This window comes from Rhopalosiphum maidis, chromosome 1 (genome assembly GCF_003676215.2).
Source record: "Rhopalosiphum maidis isolate BTI-1 chromosome 1, ASM367621v3, whole genome shotgun sequence".
In the NCBI taxonomy this organism is placed as follows: domain Eukaryota; kingdom Metazoa; phylum Arthropoda; class Insecta; order Hemiptera; family Aphididae; genus Rhopalosiphum; species Rhopalosiphum maidis.
Genome location: NC_040877.1, coordinates 2,942,701 through 2,968,817, shown reverse-complemented (window position 1 = coordinate 2,968,817; position 26,117 = coordinate 2,942,701). Strand labels below are relative to the sequence as shown.

At 25.8% G+C, this 26,117-nt stretch overlaps 1 protein-coding gene across 1 annotated transcript in view; it reads right to left on the bottom strand.

Moving 5' to 3' along the window:
• The window catches only part of LOC113549048 (tetraspanin-2A), a 152,453-nt gene that overhangs the window by 734 nt on the left and 125,602 nt on the right, over positions 1 to 26,117 (bottom strand). The window contains exon 4 of the mRNA XM_026950195.1: positions 9,306 to 9,491. Coding sequence (XP_026805996.1) covers positions 9,306 to 9,491 — 186 coding nt within the window. The remainder of the gene's footprint in view (positions 1 to 9,305; positions 9,492 to 26,117) is intronic.

Genomic DNA, 26,117 nt, shown 5'->3' with positions numbered 1-26,117 from the left:
TGATTTCTACATTATACTATTTAAGAAATTTTTCATTCATGACATAGTTACTAGTTGAATTTTAATCTTATCACCAGGTTGGAAGATGTGGCTAAATCATAAAAGTTAAAAATTAAATTTAACTAAATTCATGTTAACAAGTTAAATCTATAGTTTATTTAGTATAGAGGGTGGTGTATTCGATTGGATTTTTAATATTACTCCTTAGACATTAAAAAATCACGATAAATCACAAGTCCACATTATATGACAAGAAGTATTTCGTAATCAAATAAACCAAATTGTCTTTGCTAATAGTTTTGAAGCTTGAACCTGCTATATAATAAGATTTTCTTTTCATTAAAGAAAAAAAATATTTTTGCACCAGAAATATTGGAATGGTGAGTCAGTGGCAGTAGAGGTGTGTACAAGAAAAATAATTTTAATTATTTAAATTAGCATTGGAGAGAAAAATGGCAGATTTAACTTTTTACCTTCATCTCGTCTCTTGTGTTTTCGTTTCTTTTTATTTATTATATATATATATATATATTTCTGTAGTTTATAGAAATAATATAATATAAAAAGAACGAACGTTATAAATAGCTTTATCTTTAGTTTTTTGTAAATTATGCAAATTTAAGCGAAACGAAATATTTATTTTATGAATTTAGTAATCTTTTTAACTTTTCACCCCCTCCTCTTCATCATAAGTTTATTATTTTTAATTTATATTCTGTTTATTGTATTTATTTTGTATTAATTTTTATTTTTTTTTCTATAGTGGAATTTGTTTGTTGTATACGAGAAGAAATAATTTTACAAACTATTTTACAGTTTTTTTTTTTTTTTTTTAATGAATATAACGTTAATTTTATTACAATATTATTATATATATCAGTTCTTAAATTAACACAAAATATTTCAAGAATATTGCTTGATGTTATTTGTATATAGTCGCATCCTTAAAACTTAAAACATTGTTTAAGATATATTGTTATCAAAATTTGTTTGTAAAATATTACAGGCAATATTAGTTTAATAATATATAATCTATTTGCAATAACCAATTCAATTATAAAATACTTAAATTAATTAATTAATTTTAATTTTTTTTTTTATTATTTATTATCAAATTGTAGTACACAACATAATACGTATAATACAACAATAAATAAAATTATATCAAAAATACCAATATACAAATAAACAGTTAGGAATAAAGTAAATCATAAGTTTCATCTTTAAGAATTTCGCTTATGGATGTACAATAACATATTGTTATATAATATACATTTAAGATGGAAGTAATAATGGTATCATCAACACTAATAATTGTAATAATTTACAATTCGTAATTAATCAGGACAATTTAATGAATATTTCGATAATGTTATAAAAATATCATACTCACACATTAAATTTTTATCGGAATTATATTTGTATATTGTTCTTGTATTGTCGTAATGATATAAAATTAAAATAATATACCTACTTTAAAATTCTATTATTTTTGTGGGTTTGTTATTAGTTTATGATTAGAAAAAAACGAAATAAATATTTATGATAATGTTAAAAGCATATATTATATGAAATGGAATGATCTATTTTATGAATTTCTTATGTACCTACTGACAACCAGCATAAAAAATTGTAAATTATTAATTATTTTGATACATGATGAGAAATTAAGGAATCATCAACTAAACACAAATATTTTTGTTCAAAGTAAAATAGAAAAAAAAATGAGTATAAAATATAATAAGTAGTTACGTATTCCACAATACCTATATCAGTATATCGCAGTATTCTTATTACATAACAATCAAATTATATTTTAAATTCATATAATATAATTAGATTTATTCATCACTACTCTACCTAGTCATAAAAATTACAGCATTACTAATTTTTCTAAGCTCTGCCCGTCATCTACAAATAATTCTTATTTTATTATTTTAAACAACATTCCAACTAATACAAAAAACTACACGGATATTATTACTCCAGGTAAAACAGACTGAAAAAAATTTCAATAAAATCACATCATACTCAACATATCTATAAAAACCCTACTTAACTTAGATACTGCGGTTCAGCTATTTATCTCAACTATCATCCAAAATTTAGCAATCAATGCATCCAAAATAAACCCTTTCACCACTTACCCAATCAATGCTTTGTCTTCACACATGACTCAACTCATCACAGAGAAGCGTCGACCCTGCAGTAAATGGCAAAGAACACATGTAGAATGAAAGCCTAATGTTCAAACTTTTATTCTTACGCACATCATTATTTCTCAAATCATTTTTATTAAGTCGAAATTTGCAGTAAGATGTAAAGAAGAAATTTCCAACTCACATCCTATAAAAGCAGACAGTATCCTTTCCCCAAATCTCTATAATAATATGTTAAATAAAGAAGACATACCGTAGTCAAATAACACTACCCAAGTTACTTTTGCCGATAATACAGCTTTAACTTCATTTAAGTATGATATAATCTTTGCCACAAACAACCTTCAAGACTAACTTATCTAAAAGAATGGTTCGTTTCATGAAAAATTAAAATCAACGAAAGCTAATCCACCCATATCGCTCTTACCCTCAAACCTAAAAATATTCCTTGTGTTCACCTTTACCAAATATTTCTCATGGATAAAACTATTCAATACCTAGGTCTTCTTTTCGACAAAATATTAGACTAGGCAAAATACATTATGTAAACAAGAACATCATGTAATATTATTACAGTATAATGACCTCAGATGTTGAAGACAATAAAAAAAAATTTTAAAATAATATCCCTTAACCTCAGACTCTATAAACAAAGTCTACTACTCCGATCCAAAATCTCTTTAAAGAACATTACACTAATTTACAAACAAATATTACGTCTCGCAAAGATGTAAGGTATGTAATTCTAGGGAACCTTAAAAAATTCAAACCTAAGTAAACTTCAAAGGTTTCAAACAATGAATCCGTTTTTTTCTAATGCTACCTGATACTTCAGTAATCATACTCTACACTTCGACCAACCAAAAATATCCACACTTGTTTCCAATCGCTATAATAAATTTATTAACAACTTCTTTAACTGTGTAAACTCCTCCATATCCAAATACTTCTGAAGTACATAACTTGACGACCCTTTCGGTCTCGAATGTAAATAACCACGTAATCTTTTAAATAATTAATAACAACTTACTTCTCTTAAGTTTATAAATTGGAAGTACTGTCAATAGATGCTTCATCTTCTCTTATGTTTTATTAAGTCTTGTACATATGTTAAATAATTTACTTATTCTATTATTTGTAAATATATAAAATATATTATATATAGAAAATTTAAATTTATGTATTTGTATATAAATTTTGTTTTTATTTTTTTATTTTTTTAAGAGCTATAATTTAATTATTTTTTATTTAATCTATTAATTTATAAGTAATTTGATTAATTTAAAATGATCACTATAAACTGTATATAAAAAGACGCCTGTTTATAACTATTCCAATATTGAGTGACATATCCGATAATTTTATTTTACGTGATTAAAAACCGATTTTTTTCATTTAATAATAAAGAGAAAATAATTATTATGTTTTAAACCAACTTTTTAATTACTAAATAAATAATAATAATATAAAAATATTATTTATAACCAATTATTGATGTATTAAATAAAATATTTATTTATAAATTACTAGGTACTACTAGGTAATATACTTTATATAATTTTGATATTTTAATTTAAATTTATTTAAAACTGAGAGAATAAAATTAAAAATTATCTCTTAAATTAAGTTTAAACGAAATTAAACGCTTTCATTAATGTATTTTCTAAAAAAATAAATAAATTAGAAGGTGATATTGCTCATATTATATGGCATATATTGTTTACAACACTATTAATAATTTATAAAGGTCTCACGCAATTTAAGATAAAATGATAACTCATTAGATTGTTGGTAGAAGAGTTGAAAGGTTGGATTGGTCACAGGAAAAGAGCACAGTATTTTATAGGAGCCTTGGAAAATTTCCATTAAAAAAAAAAACAGCGTGAACATTTCTATGTGAAAATATCTCAATAATATTACGGATGGCGTGCCGTGTGCGGCGTATCAAATTTATTCTCAAGCTGCCGCCTTGTCATTTCTTTAATAACATTAATTTCCTTTCCGACTTTTTAAACATAAATCGTATAAAATGGAGACCGACTACGGTTATCGTAGTCATAAGGATTCGATACGCCGAGGAGTAAGGAGTGACGGTCGGTGGTGGGTTGGTTGGGAGAAAAAAAAACATTTACAGTTGTCGTGATGAAATATTATACACTACCCTGTACCTTAGCTAATACTTCATACTACCCTTTCCAATACTTTTATATATAAAATGGATATAAATTATTTAGTTTGCTGGGTTGATGGGCACATACAGTGTAGGAGTAACAGTGGCAGTAGTGTAGCGGTGACGGAAGTAGTAGTAGTTGTACTATAGTAGAAGTGTCGGGTAAAAAGAAACATATCTATATACATATATACATATATATATATATATATATATGAGTAAGACTTTTTTGCGCACCGTACAGACGTTTTTATTTAAAGCTATAAATTTTGGTACCTACGCAATGCGTAGTCGATTTTTTTGAAACACTTGAAACATTCGACGGACCGCAACTTATGGACTTAAGTAACGACGAGCGGGTGGGTATAAAGGCATTGGATTCCGTGGCCATTTTTATACAGGACCTTGAAACAGGTGAGATGTGAATTTTTCTGCGTTGACGGTTAATTTGCATAAAATAAACTATCTGCTGGGATAAAGGTGGTTCTCGGGACAAACAGAGAAATACACAAGAGTCCATAAATAACTTACCATCCCCATATGGTTAGTCCCGATACAATATATCTTGAGCATAAAAATGTATATAATATATTTGAAATGTATAGTAAAAAGATAAAAAAAATAAAAATAATAATACCTAGTTAATTTTAATCATAAATATTCTATGAAAATTATTAATGAGATTAATTTATTTTTAAATTTTAAATGATTATCAATCTTTGTGTGAAATTATTTGACGAAGTGTTTGACGTTGTTTCAAGCTATTTTCTACTCTTTAAGAATAGATTTTTGTAATACTTATATTTATTATATAAATAATATAAATAGGCAAAATAAATATAAAATAAAATGGGTTGGAAATTTAATTGCAATGGCTAACTAAATGTTGAAAGGGAAAATAATAATAAGTAAAAATGAACGTATCATAATATATTATTATTAAAACGTAAGGCGATTTCTTTGGACAGCTATTTATAAAGTTCTACTATTGGACCGATTTTTATGATTTTTTTTCCAAACGCAAGTACTCAGTGAACAGATGAGTTATCTAATGAAAGTAGTCTGACAATGTATCAATTAAATAGTTTTTGGAAATATTTAGTTTTTCGTGTAGCAATGCACGTTTATTGTCGTGCACACACATCTTTACAACCACTACTGGTACGTCTATTGAAGTATTACTGCGTTGTTTTATCATTACTAGACGTCAATTTTTGATAAGAATAGTTTTTGCTATGGACAATAAACAAACATAGGATCATGTATTGGATAAAGTGGAGTTGTACGAGTATTTACTCCAACCTGTAATATTTAGTCAAGGTCAACTTTATGTTGTCACGTGCAAAGTTAGATCTTTTGAAAAATTAAAAATACAAATAATACCAAACAACAAAAACAATATAATGAATATAGTGTATTAAGAAATCCCATAATAATAATAATACAGAAATTCATTGAAATTTGCATTTGTTTGTTTTTGATGAAATATTTGCAGTTTTCACGTATGAAAATATCTTGCATATAATATCTATAAATGTTATTAAAACTTATGAAATTAAATCACTCTCCATTTTACGGTTTTCCTAAATATTAATGACATATTATTGTAATGATATATACATTTTTTATAATCAGTTATATAAATAATTATTCGACAATCTTAATTGTTTACTATAACCTAACCCTGCAGCGACGGGTAATTTAACTAGTATTATATACTTGCAGAAATGTTTATTTTAGACAAAATATATTGTTTGTTGGAATATTTTAAATCTCCAAGATTTACTTTCAAAATTAAGTTATACAATTATTGTTGAGATAAAATTTTGTCAAATTAAAGTTTCTATGAAATTTGTATAGTATTTTTTTTTATTTTATTTACATTTGAATTCAGTTTTTAATAGATTGATGCTCTTTTTAGGTAATTCTATCCTCTTAAGAATGCTATCATAATACCTACATTTAACAAAAAGTTAAATAAATTGTTATAAAACTAATAATTATTACAATATATTTTACTGTATTTTATATGAACAAATTAATAATAATTTATCAAACTTAATTTGTTACAAAAGATACACTAATATTTTATTATGTTTTAAAATTTTACTTGAATATTAAGTAGGTTCACAATGGCTGTTCATTTTAGGTTTGTAAAATGTACAAAATTTAGTAAGTATACTATATACATTAGTTTTTATTATTATTCAGTCGAAAAGTGTATACATAAATATTATGTATAAGTAGTGCTTACATGTACACGTTAGCTTTGTATAATATGTAACAGAGTTTGTTTGTAAAACAAATATTTAAAATAATACTATACGATATATATGACATTTGTGTGCTTTCAAACTTTATCAATAGTTCGTTGTATGAATATATATATATATATTATATGTATAAATGTAATTGAAATAATATATACAAATGATAGTTTGAAGTAAATATAACAGAAATAGGAAAGTTTATATAATATTCAGTGTTCAGTATGTTTTTTTCAACTATTGAATTTCTAAAAAAAAAAAAAAAATTAAATTAATAAAAGGTAGGTGTTAAGTCATATTATGAGTGATTGTATCGAATTTAATGAAATATCCATTTTTATTGACAATTGAATTCTAAATTCATTTTTAGTATGTTTATTGTATTTATATTATTGGTAATTAATTTATATGATATTCTTCATTAAATTTAAGTTTAAATTAACAGATAAATATGCCAAAATAGTTGGTAATTAATTTATGAAAAAAAATATATATGTTACATACATATTGATTAATAATTTAGTTTTTATATTTGATTAGTTATTTTTTTAATGAATAATTTACATTATGTGATTATTTAACTAATTAAAATTGAATGATCGATATTATTATAATTTTCAATCATGTCCTGTAAAACACTTTTAAACAAAATAGATAGATAGCTATATAATTGTATATTGAACTGTTATTTTATGTGATAATTTAACGTTCAATACATTTTGTTTGAAATATAATATAAGTAGATAGTTTCTATTGCATTTCCATCGATATTAAAACGCCATATTATACGCAAACAATACCTAAAGTATTTCAGAAAATATATTGAAAATATAAGCATTCGAACAAATGATTACAACTTCGTGTAAAAGAAAAAAATGATTATTTTATAATGTATACGTGTGTACATCTAAGTGCGAATTAAAAATAAAATTTTTTTGTTTTACAATACTGTAAGCTAGGTTCTCTATATCTTCCGAAATCTCTCTCTTGCTCACACACTATTGAGTATTGCTGCTACATAATATCTATTTTCTAGGCGCCTCAAGCGAAGACTATTTCTCGTATTTCGATTAAGAATTCGCTGACAACACAAAGAACGACAGTATGTCGTGTGTCATAAAAAAAATACACATGCCTTCATGTATTTGGGTGATTATTGCTTTAACAAACATACATGACCGCACCTTACGTATATGCACACGTCGGGATCGATTGACGGTGGCGAACCATATATTTTAACGTGGACCCGCGCATTGAAAGTTTTCATAGAAGGTCTGTGATACTTTTGTGTATTATATAGTATGTGAATACAACACATCGGAGTGCGGCGACGTTGGAAGCAAGTGCCCGTCGAATACACGAGCAACGGTGGTGTAAGAGAGGAGGTTGAATGATTTTTTTTTGTTTTTTTTTTTTTTTTTTATCTAAAAAGGTCATACTAGGAAAATGTCTCCAGAGAAGGTCTTAGAAGGTCAATTCGATAAGGTTATTGGTACAAATTGTGAGTAACTCGTTTAATGCAAAATATGGTCATAATTTAATAATTTTTTTAAAATTATAAAAACACAAAATTCATCAGATGTTATCGAAAACCATGCCAATCAAATAATGTATGCATATCATATATAGTATGTAATTAATATGTTTGAATAAAATATTTTACTAGGCTGTAATCAATTTAAACTTTTAAAATTAAAGCAAATGAATATTTTTAATAAATTATCTAAAATACTAAAATTGTTGAAACGTGATCACAGAGCAATCTAAGATAATACTTTACGGGTTTTTTTTTGAGAATGAATAAGAAATATGATATAACCAAGATTTTAATTACCTATGGTTAGTATGGTTTTTCAATTTTATAGTTTTGAAAATTAAAATACATTCATCACTTCGATCAGAATCTAAAATAACATTCAAATAAATATGATAAATTTAAAAAAAAATAATTTTATCAGAAAAATATTATTTATGAATAAAATAAACACTAAGCTGCCTTATAATATTCTATTTGGGTATCAAAGGCAATAAACAAAAAGTACATCTTTCATATTTAGGAATATTATTTAATGGAATTTCCCACTATAATATTATAGTACGGGAATAATAATGATAGAATTTGGAAATGTCTAATAGTTTTTCATTGAACGTGGTGTTTGGTGTATCGATCTAAATGAGTATCTACTTACTATTTATATTGTTTGAAGTTTTGATATAAGGGAACTACCTATAATATATTTGTATTATATTTAACTTAAAAAGAGGAACGTTAGTACATAAAAACCTACACTATTATATGTCATAATGAAAAGGTTATAAGTTTATAACCTTTAAATATCATAACATTAAACATCAAAATTAAAAATTAAAAAAATAAATATACTATAGAATTTAAGAACCATTCTTCTGTTTAATATAATATTTCTATACAAGAGAAACTTTTTATAAGCTCTTTAGCCAAGTATGTTGTATTTTGTGTATAGAAAAATCCACACATTATTGTGCTGTTTTAGCCATTCTACTCGTATTAGGCGTGTAAAAAACTATGATATTTACCACATGTATTTTGACTATTGATAATTGAACAATTAAATAATATATTATACTTATTTGATAAATGTATATTTATCCTTTCCCTAACCATCACCATTTATTATGTAGTTAAATAGCCTAGGTGAACGTGGGATTATGTTTGGAATCGACGATTACCTCCAAAGCGGCTATCGATATTGCTATGTTGGTGGTCCACCGGGATTTGTCTTCCAAGAACCAGGTAACTTCATCAGCACATCCGTAGAAGAACGCGTTACCGGTTACCGTGTCCCTGCATTCTGTAGGTAATGCTTTTCTCAGCGTCAAATAGTCATTGGGTCCATCCGCTCCACAACAACCGATCTGAAACAATATATTACATAATATAATTAGTGTACAGCAAGCAATAGCAAGCATGCATAACCGTGCAGTATAATATATATTATTGTACATATCACAATGCACATACAATCGACGGATTCGTCAGAATCAACAAAGTGGCGTTTAAAGTTGGTCGGAAAGTAAATTCTGGAAAATCGAGGAAAACTATTCGATATGCCGAAAATTGTTCGCTCCAGAGTTCATCATTTATCTAACGAGCTGAGTCAATTATACGTATTTAAATGGTGTTTACGCCGAATTAATGGATACGCATATGGAAAACATGCGATAATCAGACATTATGTACTTATACTATACGCGTGTAATACGCACCACAAAATATAGTGACAACACGGACGATACAAGTTTAAACATCCGTAGTTTCGATTAAAAACGATTTAATAATGCGAATATATGAGGGAACTTTATATTCTTTGTTCAACGGTTGTCGAACGACAAAACGTTAAACAGACCACGTGGTTCCGAAACTTTCTTTACGTTCTTCGAACTCGCAAAACGTTTGATGTATATTATAGATCCGCAAGTATAATGTGGAATAACGTGTTTTATTCTAACGAGTCTTTATCAACAATTTCAATGTTATCTCACGACTATGACACGTTACGGCCATGACGATGACGGCTGACGGTTATTCAGATCTCAGATGCACTAGCATAAGTAGGGAACATATTTTAGTTTAACAATTTTATATTTTATAAACATTATACAGTTATAAAAAAAAATGGAAATTCAGCAATCCATGACTCTCAATACATATTTTAATAATTAAACGATTAAACAATTACTTTGTAGTGAAGAATGCATCAGCATATTGTCAATGTGATCTTCGATTAATATTTATTATACTGGTAAACAGTTGACATTAAATTATGTATATATCATACATATATTTATTGTTTGCTATAAATATACTTTAGAAACCTCACAGTGACAAAAATCAATAAAATGTTATTAAGTTTGTGTATTTTTAGGAAAATATTTGTATAATAACTGATGATACTTATTATATAATTTAGGTATTGTATAAGTACATAATCGTATCAATTGAACAAGTATAATATTTCAAATCATCTACACAATATTTATGTAAAAAGTAAAATACTATAGGAAGTTATAATATAGTAATATTACAATATTATATACATAGCAATTATTGTAACTGTAATAAGTAAGTATATTATAACGTATAGTATAAAGTGTAAAATATATGATATAATAATATTTTTAGAATTATATTTTTTTCCATTAATTTTGTATTTTACAAGATTTAAAATTAAATTAAGTAATGTTACTTTAGTTGGGAATAAAAAGTATAAAAACATTGTTTACTTTTTATAAATAAGTTATAATATAAATAAAAAAATATATGAACGTATTAGTAAAATACAACTACATTATTTACTTGAAATAACATTTGAATAAGAAATGTTTTTACTTTTTCCCGTCGAATATGTTTTCAAGAAATTTAAATTAGTTATTTTTATTCGAAAAAAACTAAGTTATTTCGAATAAACGAAAACACATTAAATCATGTCAAGATGTACAACATTTCTGATGGATTAATTTACATTTAAATAAATCCCGTACAGTACTATTGCTTTAAATTGTTTAACTTTTTCGTAACCAAATAAATTGAAAATATGACACAAAAAAATTGAGTTCTCTGGGGAAACAACCACTCAACTTCTTTGTAGAGTTTTTTGTGTGTTTACAAGAACATGTATAAGAACATATATCGTCGGCTACAGACTAAGAGTATATGAGCAAACATCGAAAGTCTTAAAAGATCAGATACTTCAAAAATGTATTTTCTGTAACGAGACAGAAAAAAATCTTTTGAAATGTTCAGTTTTGCTTTATAATATTTTCGTACTTCCAGTTTATACGATTATAAGCGGTTGACTGTACCGAATGACAAGGAATAACTTACTGTTTTTTATTAAAATTGTTCATGATGAAAGTAAGTGTTTGATACGCTAAATTTTGTATACTTACATAGACACGTAGTAACGCAAAATATTACCGTCGATATAATTATTAAGTATTGTTTGCCTTTACGTTGATTGATCAGAAATCTTAAAGTCTCAAACACATAAAATGTATCGATAAAGTTGCATGTCATCAGAATAAATTATAAATAATTGTGTTCCGTTGATAATGGTGTTTATCTTTTTTGAAGTTTACTTAACATAAATTCGTTAAATGAATATTCTAATGAACACAAATAAAAGTGTTCATTTTTGTTGTTTACTTCAACTGTAAGTTGTTTACATATTATGATTTAAGATTGTATATAGTTGATATAAAACCAAAATATTTATTTATCGTCAACTATCCAAATTCAGGTCAAAACAATGAAAAAAAAATGAAAATATTTATTGTTGGTAGGGAAAGAATTTTTTAAAATATACGATAATATATTAATGTATATGGGCTATAGAATAACTAGGAAAATAAATACTGCGTCAGCAGTTACACATGAAACTAACATTCTAAACATTTAATAATAAGTTAATAAATCTCAAACATCTCCCATTTTATTTAGTATTCGTGTTTCCCTCGTGAAAAAAAAAGTTAATTCAGAAATAAATATTATAATTATTACTTATTACTAATAAGTTATGAGTAAGTATATATTATGAGCTTAAGTTAACTATAATGTTATATTTTAAATAAAATAGACCAAGTACTGAACTGATTTATCTCGGTTTATACATATGTCGAATTCCATTCACATTTTATCATCAGTCCTTAGGGCAAGATAAATTTGAACTTTGCACACATTTCTCAACATGTTTTAAAAATATTGCACAAAACTTTAAGTTTGAGTACTATCATGGGTCCTTATTTTATCTATAACATTATGTATTTAAGATAAAAGTTTCTTTTCTCCAGAAGTAAATGGTAATTTTTTTAATTCCCTTTGAGTTATTATTATTTTACTGTGAAAATGAATCAAGATAAAATTAAATAAATTTAGTTATCGACATTCATAAGACATTATATATCTGGTGAATAAAAACGAATAGGGGTTATTTTTATAATAGAGCAACTTAAAAGTAATTCCAAAGAAATTGTATAAATATATATTAATATGTCAAAAAGCAAAAAGTTTTTATTTAATAAAATAATATATTTATAATGTATAATACAACAAAACAATTGGTAGAAGTTTCTGCTGTATAGAAGGTACTAATTTAACCTCTTATTGAGTAGGTTACTGTAATGAATGTATTACATTTGAATTAAATTATAAATCATTTTAGATTTATACGACAAAAACCGATTTTGAGCGCGAATAGTATGTCAGCCAAAAAGTCAACAAAATATTTTGTGGGTTTATTAAACTTAATACAAATTCAAACACTTTAATATATTATGTCTATAAATTTCGATATTTTTAATTTCTTAAAGCAATATATAAGTATATTATTTCTTAGTAACTATTAACTTGTAAGGGAAAATTTCTAAACTTTTTTAATCAAAAATAGTAAAACAATTCACAAATCTAATGTTCATTTATAGCTTGAAATGCCCAAAATATTTTTAAAATGGCATCATGTATATAAAATGTTAATATAAACATTTTGTATAAATATCAATTGTTTAAGATTATTGTTTCAAAAAAAGTCGATTTCAACAAAAACTGGTTTTGCCTAAATATTCCATTTTTTCGTATTTTGTTTTTTAAACGTTTATTTTGAAAAGTATTGGTAAATTTTTTTAATTTTATTGTTAAAGTTAAATTTAGATCCAACTTTCTACCAAAAAGTTGAAGATCGAAACATATTTTCTACTGTAAAAAGTGAATTCAAACACACACATACATAGTTTTTTTAAAACTTATAAATAATCTCTTCATCGTCAGGATTTAAAGTAGTCGATTCAGTTTAATTATAGGTTAGCCCGGAAAATAGATGGAATTAAGTTATATATATATATATATATTTGTTTACTAAAAGTTTCCTTCGAAGCATTATACAGGAAGTTTAATTGTTATAGTAAATCGGATATATAATTAGTTTTGAGTTTGCGAAAAGTCAAAAAATACTGTTTTATACCTATACGGTAGAATTGTTAGTTTTTTTTCTTTGATTCGATGGTGGTCTGATCAAATATATTTAAGACTTCATGATAATTTTTACGGAATTTGATTTTCCAAAAGTTCTTACTATTATATACTTACTCTTATATCAAATTACTTCATAAGAATAATATATACATATAATTTATTTACATAATTAATTTTAATTATCTCCATCGAATATTATACCTTTGATCCACATATCATGTTAAGGTATGATGCTAGCTAATCAGTTAACCATGAAAACAGAAAAATCAGCTACATCATTTAAATCAATCGATAATTGGACATTGAAAAAAAACGAAAAGAAATGTCTCATTTAATAATTTCTAATGGTAGTAATTCAGTAATTTTAAATGATCGTATATGTCTTCTCCTGTAGTCATACAAAATTCGGTGATTTTATACAAAGCGTCAAAGCCGTAAACCATCAAATTGGGTTTCTACGCTACCAAAAATCAAAAATATAGATGTATTATATCGATCACGACTACACAACAAAAAAGCAAAAAAATAATATAACAAATTACTCCAAGCTTCAAAAAAAAAGGAAAAAGTACCATAATATGTCTTTTATATCGTATAATCATCATTTGTAGGTAATTTCATCAAGCTCGAGATTTAAATATCCAATTTAAATAATTGTGGACGTAGTTTAAAAATCTGAAAATCAATATCCGTTATGTGCAAACTATTCAATAAACAACCAATTTAACATTTGTACAGTAATAATTTACGAAGACTTAAACAGCTAAATAAATAGTAAAAAATACTTACAAAAGGTTTATTATATTTTTATTTTTATGTGCATAAAATTACTACAAGACTTGTTCATACTTTTTGATTTGATATTTAACTTCCAATCGCATGAATTCAACAAAAAAAAAAAAAAAATAATAAAATGTTTTTTCTACTAACCATCTTGCCGACGTTTTTCAACCACATAATATCATAATGATGATAACTGCGTTCGACTACTGGTAACAAAGAGTTGAACAATTTCTCAACTCCCCTTTGTCCATGTATATTATTATAACAGCTTGTACATAGCAAACACAATAAAACGAGAAAAAGCCGCGTCATCTCTATATACACGCGTACACACATTTGTATAGTTACTGTACGTGCAGTTTCGAAGTAATAAACTTTTGATATTAAAATGAAAATATAGTTTGGTGAAACTTTTATTAACACCATCACCATGCATAATATGAGGAAATAAAGAATACCTATAGTCAACAATTAAATTTAAAGACGGAAAAGAGGTAAACCACTCGTTATGAACGAACTCTATGTGTAATTAACATTTATACATGAATCTAGGTTACAAGTCTTGAAATGTACTCTAATATTCTAATTTTGAGCACGAACTTTCAAAGAAGAGTTTTTGTTGTTTAATTTCTTGGGTAAATATTGGTATATACATACATGCTCACTGAGCCTTCACAGAAGAAGTGTCTTGAATAATAGCAGGTATATATCTAACTATATGTATATATATTTGCTAACGGTATCGTGTCTGTATTATTCCCACAATATAACCTAACGAAATTAAATTGTGAAAAATACAATATTTAGGAGCAATCGCGGATGCAAAAAATATTAACTCGTAAAAAAATGATCGTATTTTCAAACGGGACTCTATGTTAAAATCATTATTTTTGCAAAGTTGTTATATTATAATTTTGTGAATAATGCGCTGGGTGATTTGAAATTTAATTTTGTGTGTTAGACACTCTACACAATGTCGGTTTGATTTAGTGCTCTCGATATAAGTACGTATTATATTATTGTTATAGTGTATATTCCATTGGTCGGGCATGAGCGGCGTTCGACCACTGCTGTACAACGTTTCTGATGGGAATAACAGCTAGCTATATATACATGCTAATCCACGCCAACGAGGAGCTAATTGCCAGGTCGTTAAGTGACGATAGATAGTATAGCGTAGTTCAAACTTCTCTATATATTTGTGTAAAGACTCTCGGGACGATGGGTTTTCGACTGTTCACTAAGGTAATTTAATTGACGAGCGTGGTTGGCGTTTCGTCAAGCTCCAAGTCGGTATAATGTCAATAGAAATGTGTGTTGTAGTATTAATATCAGCTTTTATAATTTTATTTCTATATATTAATAGTGTTTATAATATTATAAAAATAATATCATAATATTGGTTAATATGGCGGTAAAATAGGTCTCGTCTGACTTATCATTGTTTTTTTTTTTTTTACGTTTTTTGACGATTTATTGCGTGCACTTCAGTCATACAATATTATTGCAGTTAACATTCAAAACACTATGCAATGTATACCTATATTGTGTAAAATCGAATAAATATAATAACTGAATATGTAGATTTTGTGATCGTAAAGATAATATTAAAACGTGAGCAATAAAATACGAAAATGTGGCTTACGAATTTGGATTTTGACTTTTCGTCTTAAAATTATTAATTATAATAAAGCTATGTAGTTTTGTTCAATAATTAATGCTCTAGCTACTTTAAAATTATTAAAGTAATAGTACAAGTTAACTCTATCATAGACATGTGATAAAACATAGATTTCTTGTAAAAAATAGTATAAAGGATCAGATTTATATTTGTATAGGTTTGTTTGAAAACTTCAAAAGTAGTTGTAAACAAACAATAAAAATCAAATCGTTAAAAGTCGACCACTGGTCGTGTTAGGTATTGGCTGTCGCTAAAGCGGTTACAATGTAGTATTTTTCACATAAGTACGTATAATAATATTATTGGATCGTTTTATATATTTTGTTTTATTTTAGTATTTGCAATAAATCTAAAATTGTATAATAATATACGAGATAATCCATTTGACATAATAATACTCATTATTATTACAAAAAAACACTAATGTTTTTGAAAATATTTCTTTTAAATAATTTTAAATCATAAAACCAACATTGTTTTATCGTTATATATTATTTTTTAAATTCTTGTTTTTTTTTTTTTGAAAAACATCAAATTTTTAATTTCACACTCCAAAGTAGAATATTATTCTAAGTATTTTGATCTGTAAACATTAAATTTCAACAAATAGTTTATGAGTTATAACATTTAAGAATATTTAAAGCCTAAATTATCGGAATAGTAGTCCAACACATAAAAAACATATTGCGAGGAACTTCTTAACAATAATTAAATTCTTATCATCGAAACTTAAAATACCTATCTCATAAACTGCCCGGTCAAAATTTTATTTTTATAAATCTAAGTACTTTAAAAAATATTTTACTTCAAAAAACAAAACTGAAAATCAATGTTGTCATTAAAAAAATTATTAAAAAATTATTGAAAATAGAAAAAATATTTTTTTCTAGATAAATGCTGTTTTTTACTTAAAATTATGTAAAAATAAATATTTTTTTATTGAACATTTAAATAATAAGTGTTATGTTAAATGAATTATTCGATATAATAAGTGTCGGTTTCTTTTTTTTGTCTAGAAATCGTTGTACAGCAAAAAAAAAAAAAATTTAACGAATCAAAAAAAATTTTGCGAGTATTTGTTTAATATAATGTTCTCAAAATTGAATAACTCATTTAATAGTCCGAGTTAAATTTAAAAAAAAAAAACGAGAATTATTTACAGGTCAAGAATATAACGAAAATTTATAACGTAAAGGTTATAATATTAGGGTCTATATTTTGCCAAATAAAAAGCAAAACGAACAAGAGCCGTAAAAAATAAACACATGTATTCGTTTTAAAATAATGTAATAAATATGTATTTTATCTGGCGCTAGTAGTATATCATTGAAAAACATCAAATTTACCGCAAAAGGTAGCACGCCGCAGGTTGGCCATAGGGTTTTTCACATTGTTTGATTACGCTGTGAAAATCTTGGTTAATTTTGCGCAACATGAGTGGCAAGTGAAAATACATAATTGACTAACTATTGTATTGTGAAGTTACAATTCCCTATACATTATCCTATTGTGAATAATTAATAAGCCAATAGTATGAATATTAAATGATTTTTGCTAGTTGAAAAATCTAACGGTTCATAATAATCTGTAAATTAGAATTTCCGTGCGTTTGTATTGATTTTTCTTGCTACAGATAATATTGTTAAAAATAAATTATTAAATAATAAACAATTAAATATATATAGGTATGGTTCACGTCCGATTTCCGGTGTTTTGTCTTCTAATGCAGGTTAATTATATAATATCATTTAATCGGTCTATTTTGGTTTGATATGGTTTTACCAAAACATTTGGGACTATTATAATAGGGTGTATGCCGTATTGTATAATAATATCGCATTTTTGTCAAATATTAAGCAGAGCTATATTCTCCGGCCGTCTGTCACTAAATGATGGATTATAATATTTTTTATAACCCGGTCGAGTCCGTAATAGTTTGAGCTGTCGCCGAACGCGTACCTTATCGAGTTTGTAAAGAGAATATTGTTACCTACCTATTGTTATCTGCGACGACTGCAATAAAATGTCTACCTGTAAATTCGTACAAAATTGAATTTAACATCGATTTACCTATCATTATTATTTTACTTTGATAAAAAATGTAGGCACACACATATGATATGTTTTATATGTCTCTGAAGAGTTTTTGTCTGCCGTCAAAATGTAAACGTTCGTGCGTACATGCACGTTACAGTGCACCGGAATAGTGATATAATCCGCTGGGCAAAATGGTGTATGCCGTCGATACAAGCTTGGAAAATGGTTATTTGCAGAAAGATTTCAAAGCGGCTTTTCCCTAGGTATACGTGTACTTTTGTTTGTTTTCGATGCTTAACACCTTTTTTTTTATTTATTTCGTTTGATCCTACGCGAAGAACGACGAACTTTGACTAGAAGAGGTGGCCACGTTCAGCACGTTAAGTACAAGTAGTAGTATTAAGTACCTATGTATTTAGTGTGAAAAATATCTGCAAGGATGATAAATAGAAAAAGAAAAAAATTCTGATGAAACTCAAACGTAACCTTCAAGTGACACATTTCACGTGTGGTGTAATAAAAAAAATATTAAGTACATCATCGAATTTAAAACATTATTATTTGTAAATGTAAAGAATTTCGATGCAGATATACTCAAATTGATGAATTATACAAATTTGAATTTCCTAACCTAATTATATTGAGTTTCTATTTTTTAAGTGGTCGATATATTTATTTTTTCTTCATTTAAAATGATGTGATTACAGTCATTCGTGTGTAGTTAAAATTAACAATCTAGTGTAAATTGTACTCGTGCATGAATATAAGTATTGATTATAATATGATTATAAGTATTCTTTTATATGTAAACATCCATTTTTTCATTAAGTATCGATTTTTTTGGAAATAGTTGTTTTACATAATTTAAAGTTATCACAACTTATTAAAGACAATTTTTGGAAGTAAAAAAATATTATTTAATATTATTAATATTTTTCATGGTTATATTTTTTAAATTATTTGAATGACAATATAATAATATTTTTAATTCTATCCAAATATTATGTAAATATACAAAGAAATCATTTATGTTTGAAATATAAAGAACAATAAAGTTGATGTACACATTTTTTAAAACAGATTTTTATTTTTTTTATTTTTACAATAAATTTGAACATATAATATTGTATATTAATGTATCTCTACTGAATTCAGTTGTAAAACATTCAGTTGTCTATGGTAGCAAAGTGTATTGTGTAATATACACAATTTTATTTTTATTATATTTATTATATTATATTGTGCATTCATTTTTCCTGAATTTCCTGGATGCTCGAGGACTGTAATTTACAAAGACTTTTTTTAAAGCATTTTTCTCTTTTCTTTTCATTTTTTTTATACTCCTGAATGGTCGAGTTCATTCTTTATTGTTCGTTTCTGATATATTATTTTACCAGAATTTTTTCTGGGCATTCCCTTTGAAACTGGTAGTAAACAGATATTAATATGTTAGGTTATAAATAGGAATTCTTGGTGAAGTATTACACTCGTATTATCTAACTTAATGTAACTCCTTTGGTAACAATATTACGTCAATATAGTAAAAACATTGGTATTGTTGTTAATATATTGTGATTAAAATATTAAAAATATAGTTTTGAGAATAATCATCGATATTCTATGACATTATTTTTAATTTAAATGTAAAATATTATGTATTCTATTATAGTTAAGTATGGTATTTTTTTGACGAATATCATAATTATCGTTAGCAAAAATGCCAATTTATTGTAAGGAATATTCTGACTCATAATCTTATGCATGATTACAAAAATATGGAAAAATGTTTAATATCTAATTATTTTATGTCATTTTTTTTAGTTAATTAAACATTTTATTAAAAGGTGTTTCAATATTAAATACTTCATGTTAATTGAACTTACAGTTCCAAAAATACCTTTAATAATAGTCACTATGAGAAAATAACATAACTTTAAGGAATGGTATACCTGTTGATATATTTATATAACGGATAATGCATTAAAACTGGTTTAACAGTTTAATTATATACAATCAATTTCTATGTTTAATAATTTAAAATATAGTTTTAATTAATGTTCTATTAAATGTATTAAAATATCATATAAACTGTACGTGACTTGTGGATAATAAATGCGTTTGTTTAATTAAAAAACGAGTAACAAATATAAATGGGTTTAATATCAGAATATGTACCATATGTATAATATATGTCATAATATTGTTATTGTTGTTAAATACAATGAAATATGTATAGTGCCGTGTTTGCGGTGTTAACTGTTTACCCTTTAAACGCATATTTCAGGTGTCTATATAGAGCTGTTTCGTAAAAAAAGATTTGGATTAACGAGTAGGTAATTTTAAAACGAATTGTAACGGATGTATAACAACATAAAAACACATAAAAAAAATATAAGCATACTTAAAAATGCTTACTTGAACATGTTATAGACATCCGGATAGTTCATTTGTTCATTAGTGTACTAGATGACATACTTCAGTAGATCCATGTCAACATCATCTATCACGCTAACAACTAATTAATTCCAGATGACTGTTATAATATGTTTATAGTAATCATAATTATTTATTGCATGTAATAAGTTTATGTTTATGATATTAATTGTAGTGGTAAATCTTTCAAAACCATGTTATATAATATAATTAACTAATATTTTATTTATTTAAAAATGTATAAATTAGATTAAAACAGACAATATTATTATTTGAACTATGTTTATTGGAATTCCTAGTTTACCGTTAACATTATAGTTTATAATTCAAAGGATACTATATAGAAATTCTCACTGTATTGTCTAAATAGCCATATACAACACGTTTCCTAAACGGCTAAATGTCTAAACCTCAATATGGAGCTTTGTTGTTATCGTAATTTTTCACAGTATTTATAAAATAAAATTTTAAATTATATGAAGTTCATGTTATTAGTTATGATAAAATTAAATAAAACATCTATATAATATTTTATTTTATTTTTAAATTTTTTTTTATTATTTATTACATTCAAAATATTTTAATGAATTTAACAATTAAAATTTTTAAATTATTTATACATAATAATAATAATATTATTTATACATTTTATACGACTTCTATTAAAACTTAAGATAAAAGTTCACCTGAAAACCAGTTTAAAATAGACTTTTTATTAATATAGAGAATATTTATATATTTTTAAAACAAAGGCATATTGCATTAAAATTCAATATGAATCTAAATAATCTACAAACTTTTTCCAAAAGTATTCTTTTTGTATTCAACCTGAATTATATGCTCTATTTTCACGGATATTAGTATGTTTAAAACTATTTTTTTAGATATATTTATGTATAAAAATGTTTATATAGTAACCTGGGTGGTAATATATTTTTAGATTTTGAAGAGTGTGGATCCTTTTAAATTTGTTTTGTTTAGACAATTTTTTTCTATTTGGTTTCGTTGTATTTCCAGATTTTACATTATTTTTACAACATTCACGAGTTATTAAGCCGTATTGAAAAATGATTTATAGAGTGCATTGTATACATTATACAATGCACACAATTTCTCCAGGTATGGTTTTATTTATCTGTACCTTGGTAAGTAGTTTTATCTTCAGCATCGTTAATATTTTTATTTTTCAGTGAATAGGAAACAAATTTTACTTTACTGGACATTTAAAACATTTTCGATTATACTGGAATATACTCGTATATAATATGTATTTTCGAAGATGCATTTCGATTGTACGTCATCGGTTTAATAAGATGACACTTGATACAGTTTCCAGTTGAACAATTCGGCGTTTTAACAGCTGTATTTTAGGATTATGTATCATTGAAACGATCTGAGCGTATAGAATACACAACGGAAATTGGTTTGTTTGACTTTGTTCTGTTTATGATGTCCGTAAAAGCTGTGCTTTATCTCTAACGACTCTAACGCGTTTCTAAATGGAGAAAAAATAAATTGGCAAATCTGTTATGGTATATTTAGTTACTGGGTATATGGATGTGTAATAGTTATTTAAATATTAATTAATTAATATCGTAAATAAAAAAATAATGAACATCACAATATTGTTTAAATATTTTCAAATCGTAATAGCCTATAGGTAGTCATAAAAACACATCGATATTTCTGTTGATTTGATATTATTATACTTAAAAAAAAGAAAAAAGTAATCGACCAATCAAAATTTTGTTGTGAATATTCATATTCTGCTGTGTCGTTCATAACTAATAATCGGCTGTAGAAGGACTCCTGCAGGAAGGTTTTTGTGTTCGATTGCGTCTCGTCTATCAGTACAAATCAAAAGTGACTGGATATACTAATACAATGAAGTTACATTCTTAGAATCTAGAGTGGTGGCGCTAAACGGGAGCAAGGCTGAGAAAGTGCCCACCAAAATTTGAGTTTCCCCCTGCATTGCCCTCCTTATTATTTAATATTAAAAATATGTGAGTAAATAAAGAAATCATTATTAATATATAAAATAGTATTAAATAATTTAAAGAGTTTTTATAATAATTAAGTTATATTATTTTAAGTTTGATTGTTATATTCAAATTAAATATTTATATGATCGAGTAGCCATACATAAATGCCTCAGCAGAAAAAAATTTGGCCCGGTATCGTCCACGATAAAAAAAAATATCTGGTGCCCCACTGTATTATATACACGTCATCGACTCATCTAAATAACTTCTATTCATTTCTAAACGTATCGAAACAATTTCTCAGATAACCCGCCATAACCTGAATGTATAGTGATATATTGCACCTACTCAAACCTTTTGACCACATTACTAATTGGAAAGTGCGCGTAAATGCCTTTGTAATTATACCTCAGACCCAACGATCAAAACTTTAGTTCGTCCTAATTCGACGACGACTAGCTGATATCGGTTACACCAATATAGCGGAGATTTAGTTTAATTTTAATGAACGTTTTCATTCAAACAGGCAGATAAAAGAGGTGTAACCTTCCCCTAACATTCATAATATACAAATTTTTAAAATATTTTTGCTCTTTATCATAAACATTGCCAGTTAATGTCCAATATGAGATTAATGTACGTACATAATTATATTATTTATATTATGTACGTAGAGATTATATATATTATATTTGTGCATATTGCATAATGTTAACATTATTTGTAAAATCAAATTACTTCGCTGCTAGTTGGTTTGTTACTGATTAAAAATATCGCTTGGCTCGTGTTTATCGGATTAGGCTTTGATTTTGTCAACATCAAGTACCTTGGTACAATGTGCGATATCACTCTAACTTAATTGTATTTAACACACACACACTTTTGAAATGTGTTTACCGTATAAAACAGGAAATCAGCAGCTTTCATTGACATTTCGGTGATGTGTGTGTGTTTTTTTTTTTTTTGGTGTGGTGGGTCATGGGTTCCTCGTACTCTTAGGTTAGCTGGTTACCCCCTTGCGTAGAGTGTGGTTTCATCCAGGCCACGTGCTTCTGTTTGTTTGGTGGATTAAAATTTAATATTTCCAGTGAAAATTTGAAAATTAATAACATCTAGCCATACTACGCGCTATCGAAAATAATTAATAAAATAATTACATCCTCGTTGTATTTCAACGAACACGGTGTCGCATACGCCATAACTATACACGTACCCGTATTATACATTAATATAATATATGTAATATATACATAGCTGATATTCAGGTGTATATGCGTTGTAAGGTTATAACAATAACGATAAATAGTGTATAATATAATTTTGCATGTATATGCTACGCCAATGACGACGGAATTAATTTCAACATTTTATTACATTCACGCTTGTGTAAAATACGTATTATTTTCGGAAATTAGAATATTATAGTGTTGGGTCGTGCATTTTCAACAATCAGATATTAAACTCCACACTCGAAATTATGGCTAAAACTGTGATTTTAAATTGTATATTTAATCTATAAATAGGTAAATTTTTTTTAAATATAAAAAATAACGTATTTTTCAAATGTACTTAGTGCACAAGTGTACACAGATGTAAGTAAAAACTGGTGTGTATCACGTATGACGCGTGTGATTATGAATTTATTATTAGTTTAAATATTTACTTTATACATTATATTTTAGCCAAAAGTTGGTGATTTCTCAGAACTTGACTTATCGTAAAACCAACGTTTTCTATATGTTTGTTCTGTGCATAACTGAATAACTGATAAGAGATTCATTAGTTAACTTGTCATATTAAGCTAATAGCAGTTTATTCAAACTATAGTCTAGTCAGTGTTATGTATTCACTGTTATTTTTTACATGTTAAACCTATATACACAGAAATACGATTTTTTATAATAGTACTGAAGACAGAACTTAATCTATCTAAAAAATACTCACTTTTAAAATGCCTCATAATAAGCTTATGCGTATAAGGTGGTTCGTTAAGTATTGTTCCATGTTTATGTCTCATAAAGAGTTTTTATGAACTTTTATTTTTGAAATTTTTGAGAACAATTAAAACAACTATATTTTTAAATAATAATATTATCAAAAATACCCTGTTGCGATGTAAACGTTTGAATGTATAAAAAAATGGTGGTTGTCAGTTAAAAAAAAAACCAGTTATATATTACCATAATATGGTATACGATTAAATAGGTAATAATTAAGTATTAATTAGGTATAAATTGTACCTTGACATTATAGAGGACTCGAATATAAAAAAGTATTTATGTTTAGTGACAACATAAAAAGATTCTTTTCATTTAAAAACTGTTCTAAGTATAAATTTATTACAATTTAAAAATGAAGACAAAAAAATTTAAGATGAAATATATGTTCAATAATATAAGTTGATATGAATAATTTTAATCTTTAATATATATAATAAACAATAATATTAATGGGCTATATCAGTGCTTCTCAACCTGTGGTACGCGTACCATTAATGGTACGTGGAAAGCTCATAAGTGGTACGCGACGAAGATCTCCCTTTATAAAAAAAAATTGGAATGAATCATTATTATCATTAAATATTATTTGGTTTATTTGATAGTGTGAAGGTCGTTTGTAATCGTAATAATAAATAATAATAATAATTGTACATTTTTAATTTAATTTAATTTCTTTTTGTACATTAAATACTTAATTCCCATCATTTTTTAATTCCTAATAAAATGAAATTCTATACATATAACATAAACGTATACATTATTAATAAGTAAAACAAATAGTCAGGTGGTACGTAAACATTTTCAAACTGTGTAAGTGGTACACGAATATAAAAAGGTTGAGAACCGCTGGGCTATACTTTATTCGAATTTGGAACCAAAGTTAGAATAATGTATTTAGTATCATTGAGGAATAGCCAAAACGTAAACCATAAGAACTGGTAGGTACTAACAAACAATACAAAGTATATTACATATATATTATTATTAAATTATTATTATGACTGTATTTTTCTATTAAATTTTTTTTATTGAATAATTATGAGAAATGCATATAAAATGTAAAGTGTATAAGTATAAAATACATACATATATATATTTATTTATATGAGCAGCGTTATATTGTTAAATAAAATAATTTTTTTCATTATTTTACGAGTGTAGATATTTCAATTTTCAATTTATAGTAGTACATATTATTATAATAATTCTAGGAATAGCGCAGCTAACTAAATAGTAATGAATACATATGATTTGCGTTTGAATTTAGGTTATAGTACAAAAATACATTTTTTTTATTGTTACTTTCATCCCAATACTTTTGTCCTTTGTGTGAGAAAATATATATATAATGTTCAACGGAAATAATTATTTTCCGTACGAGACAGGTATATTAATATCCAAATATTGTTCATTGTGTGGGGTTTTGAAGATACACTATATTTTATCATGTATTTTTCTTTCATCAAATATAAAAAAAAGTTAAAATATATATTTTATTATTATTGTTAAAAAAAAAGTATTGCATTGGATAATATACGGCAAGAAATAATGAACTCCTGACGTCGTATTTTAACAATAATACTGACTATAATATTA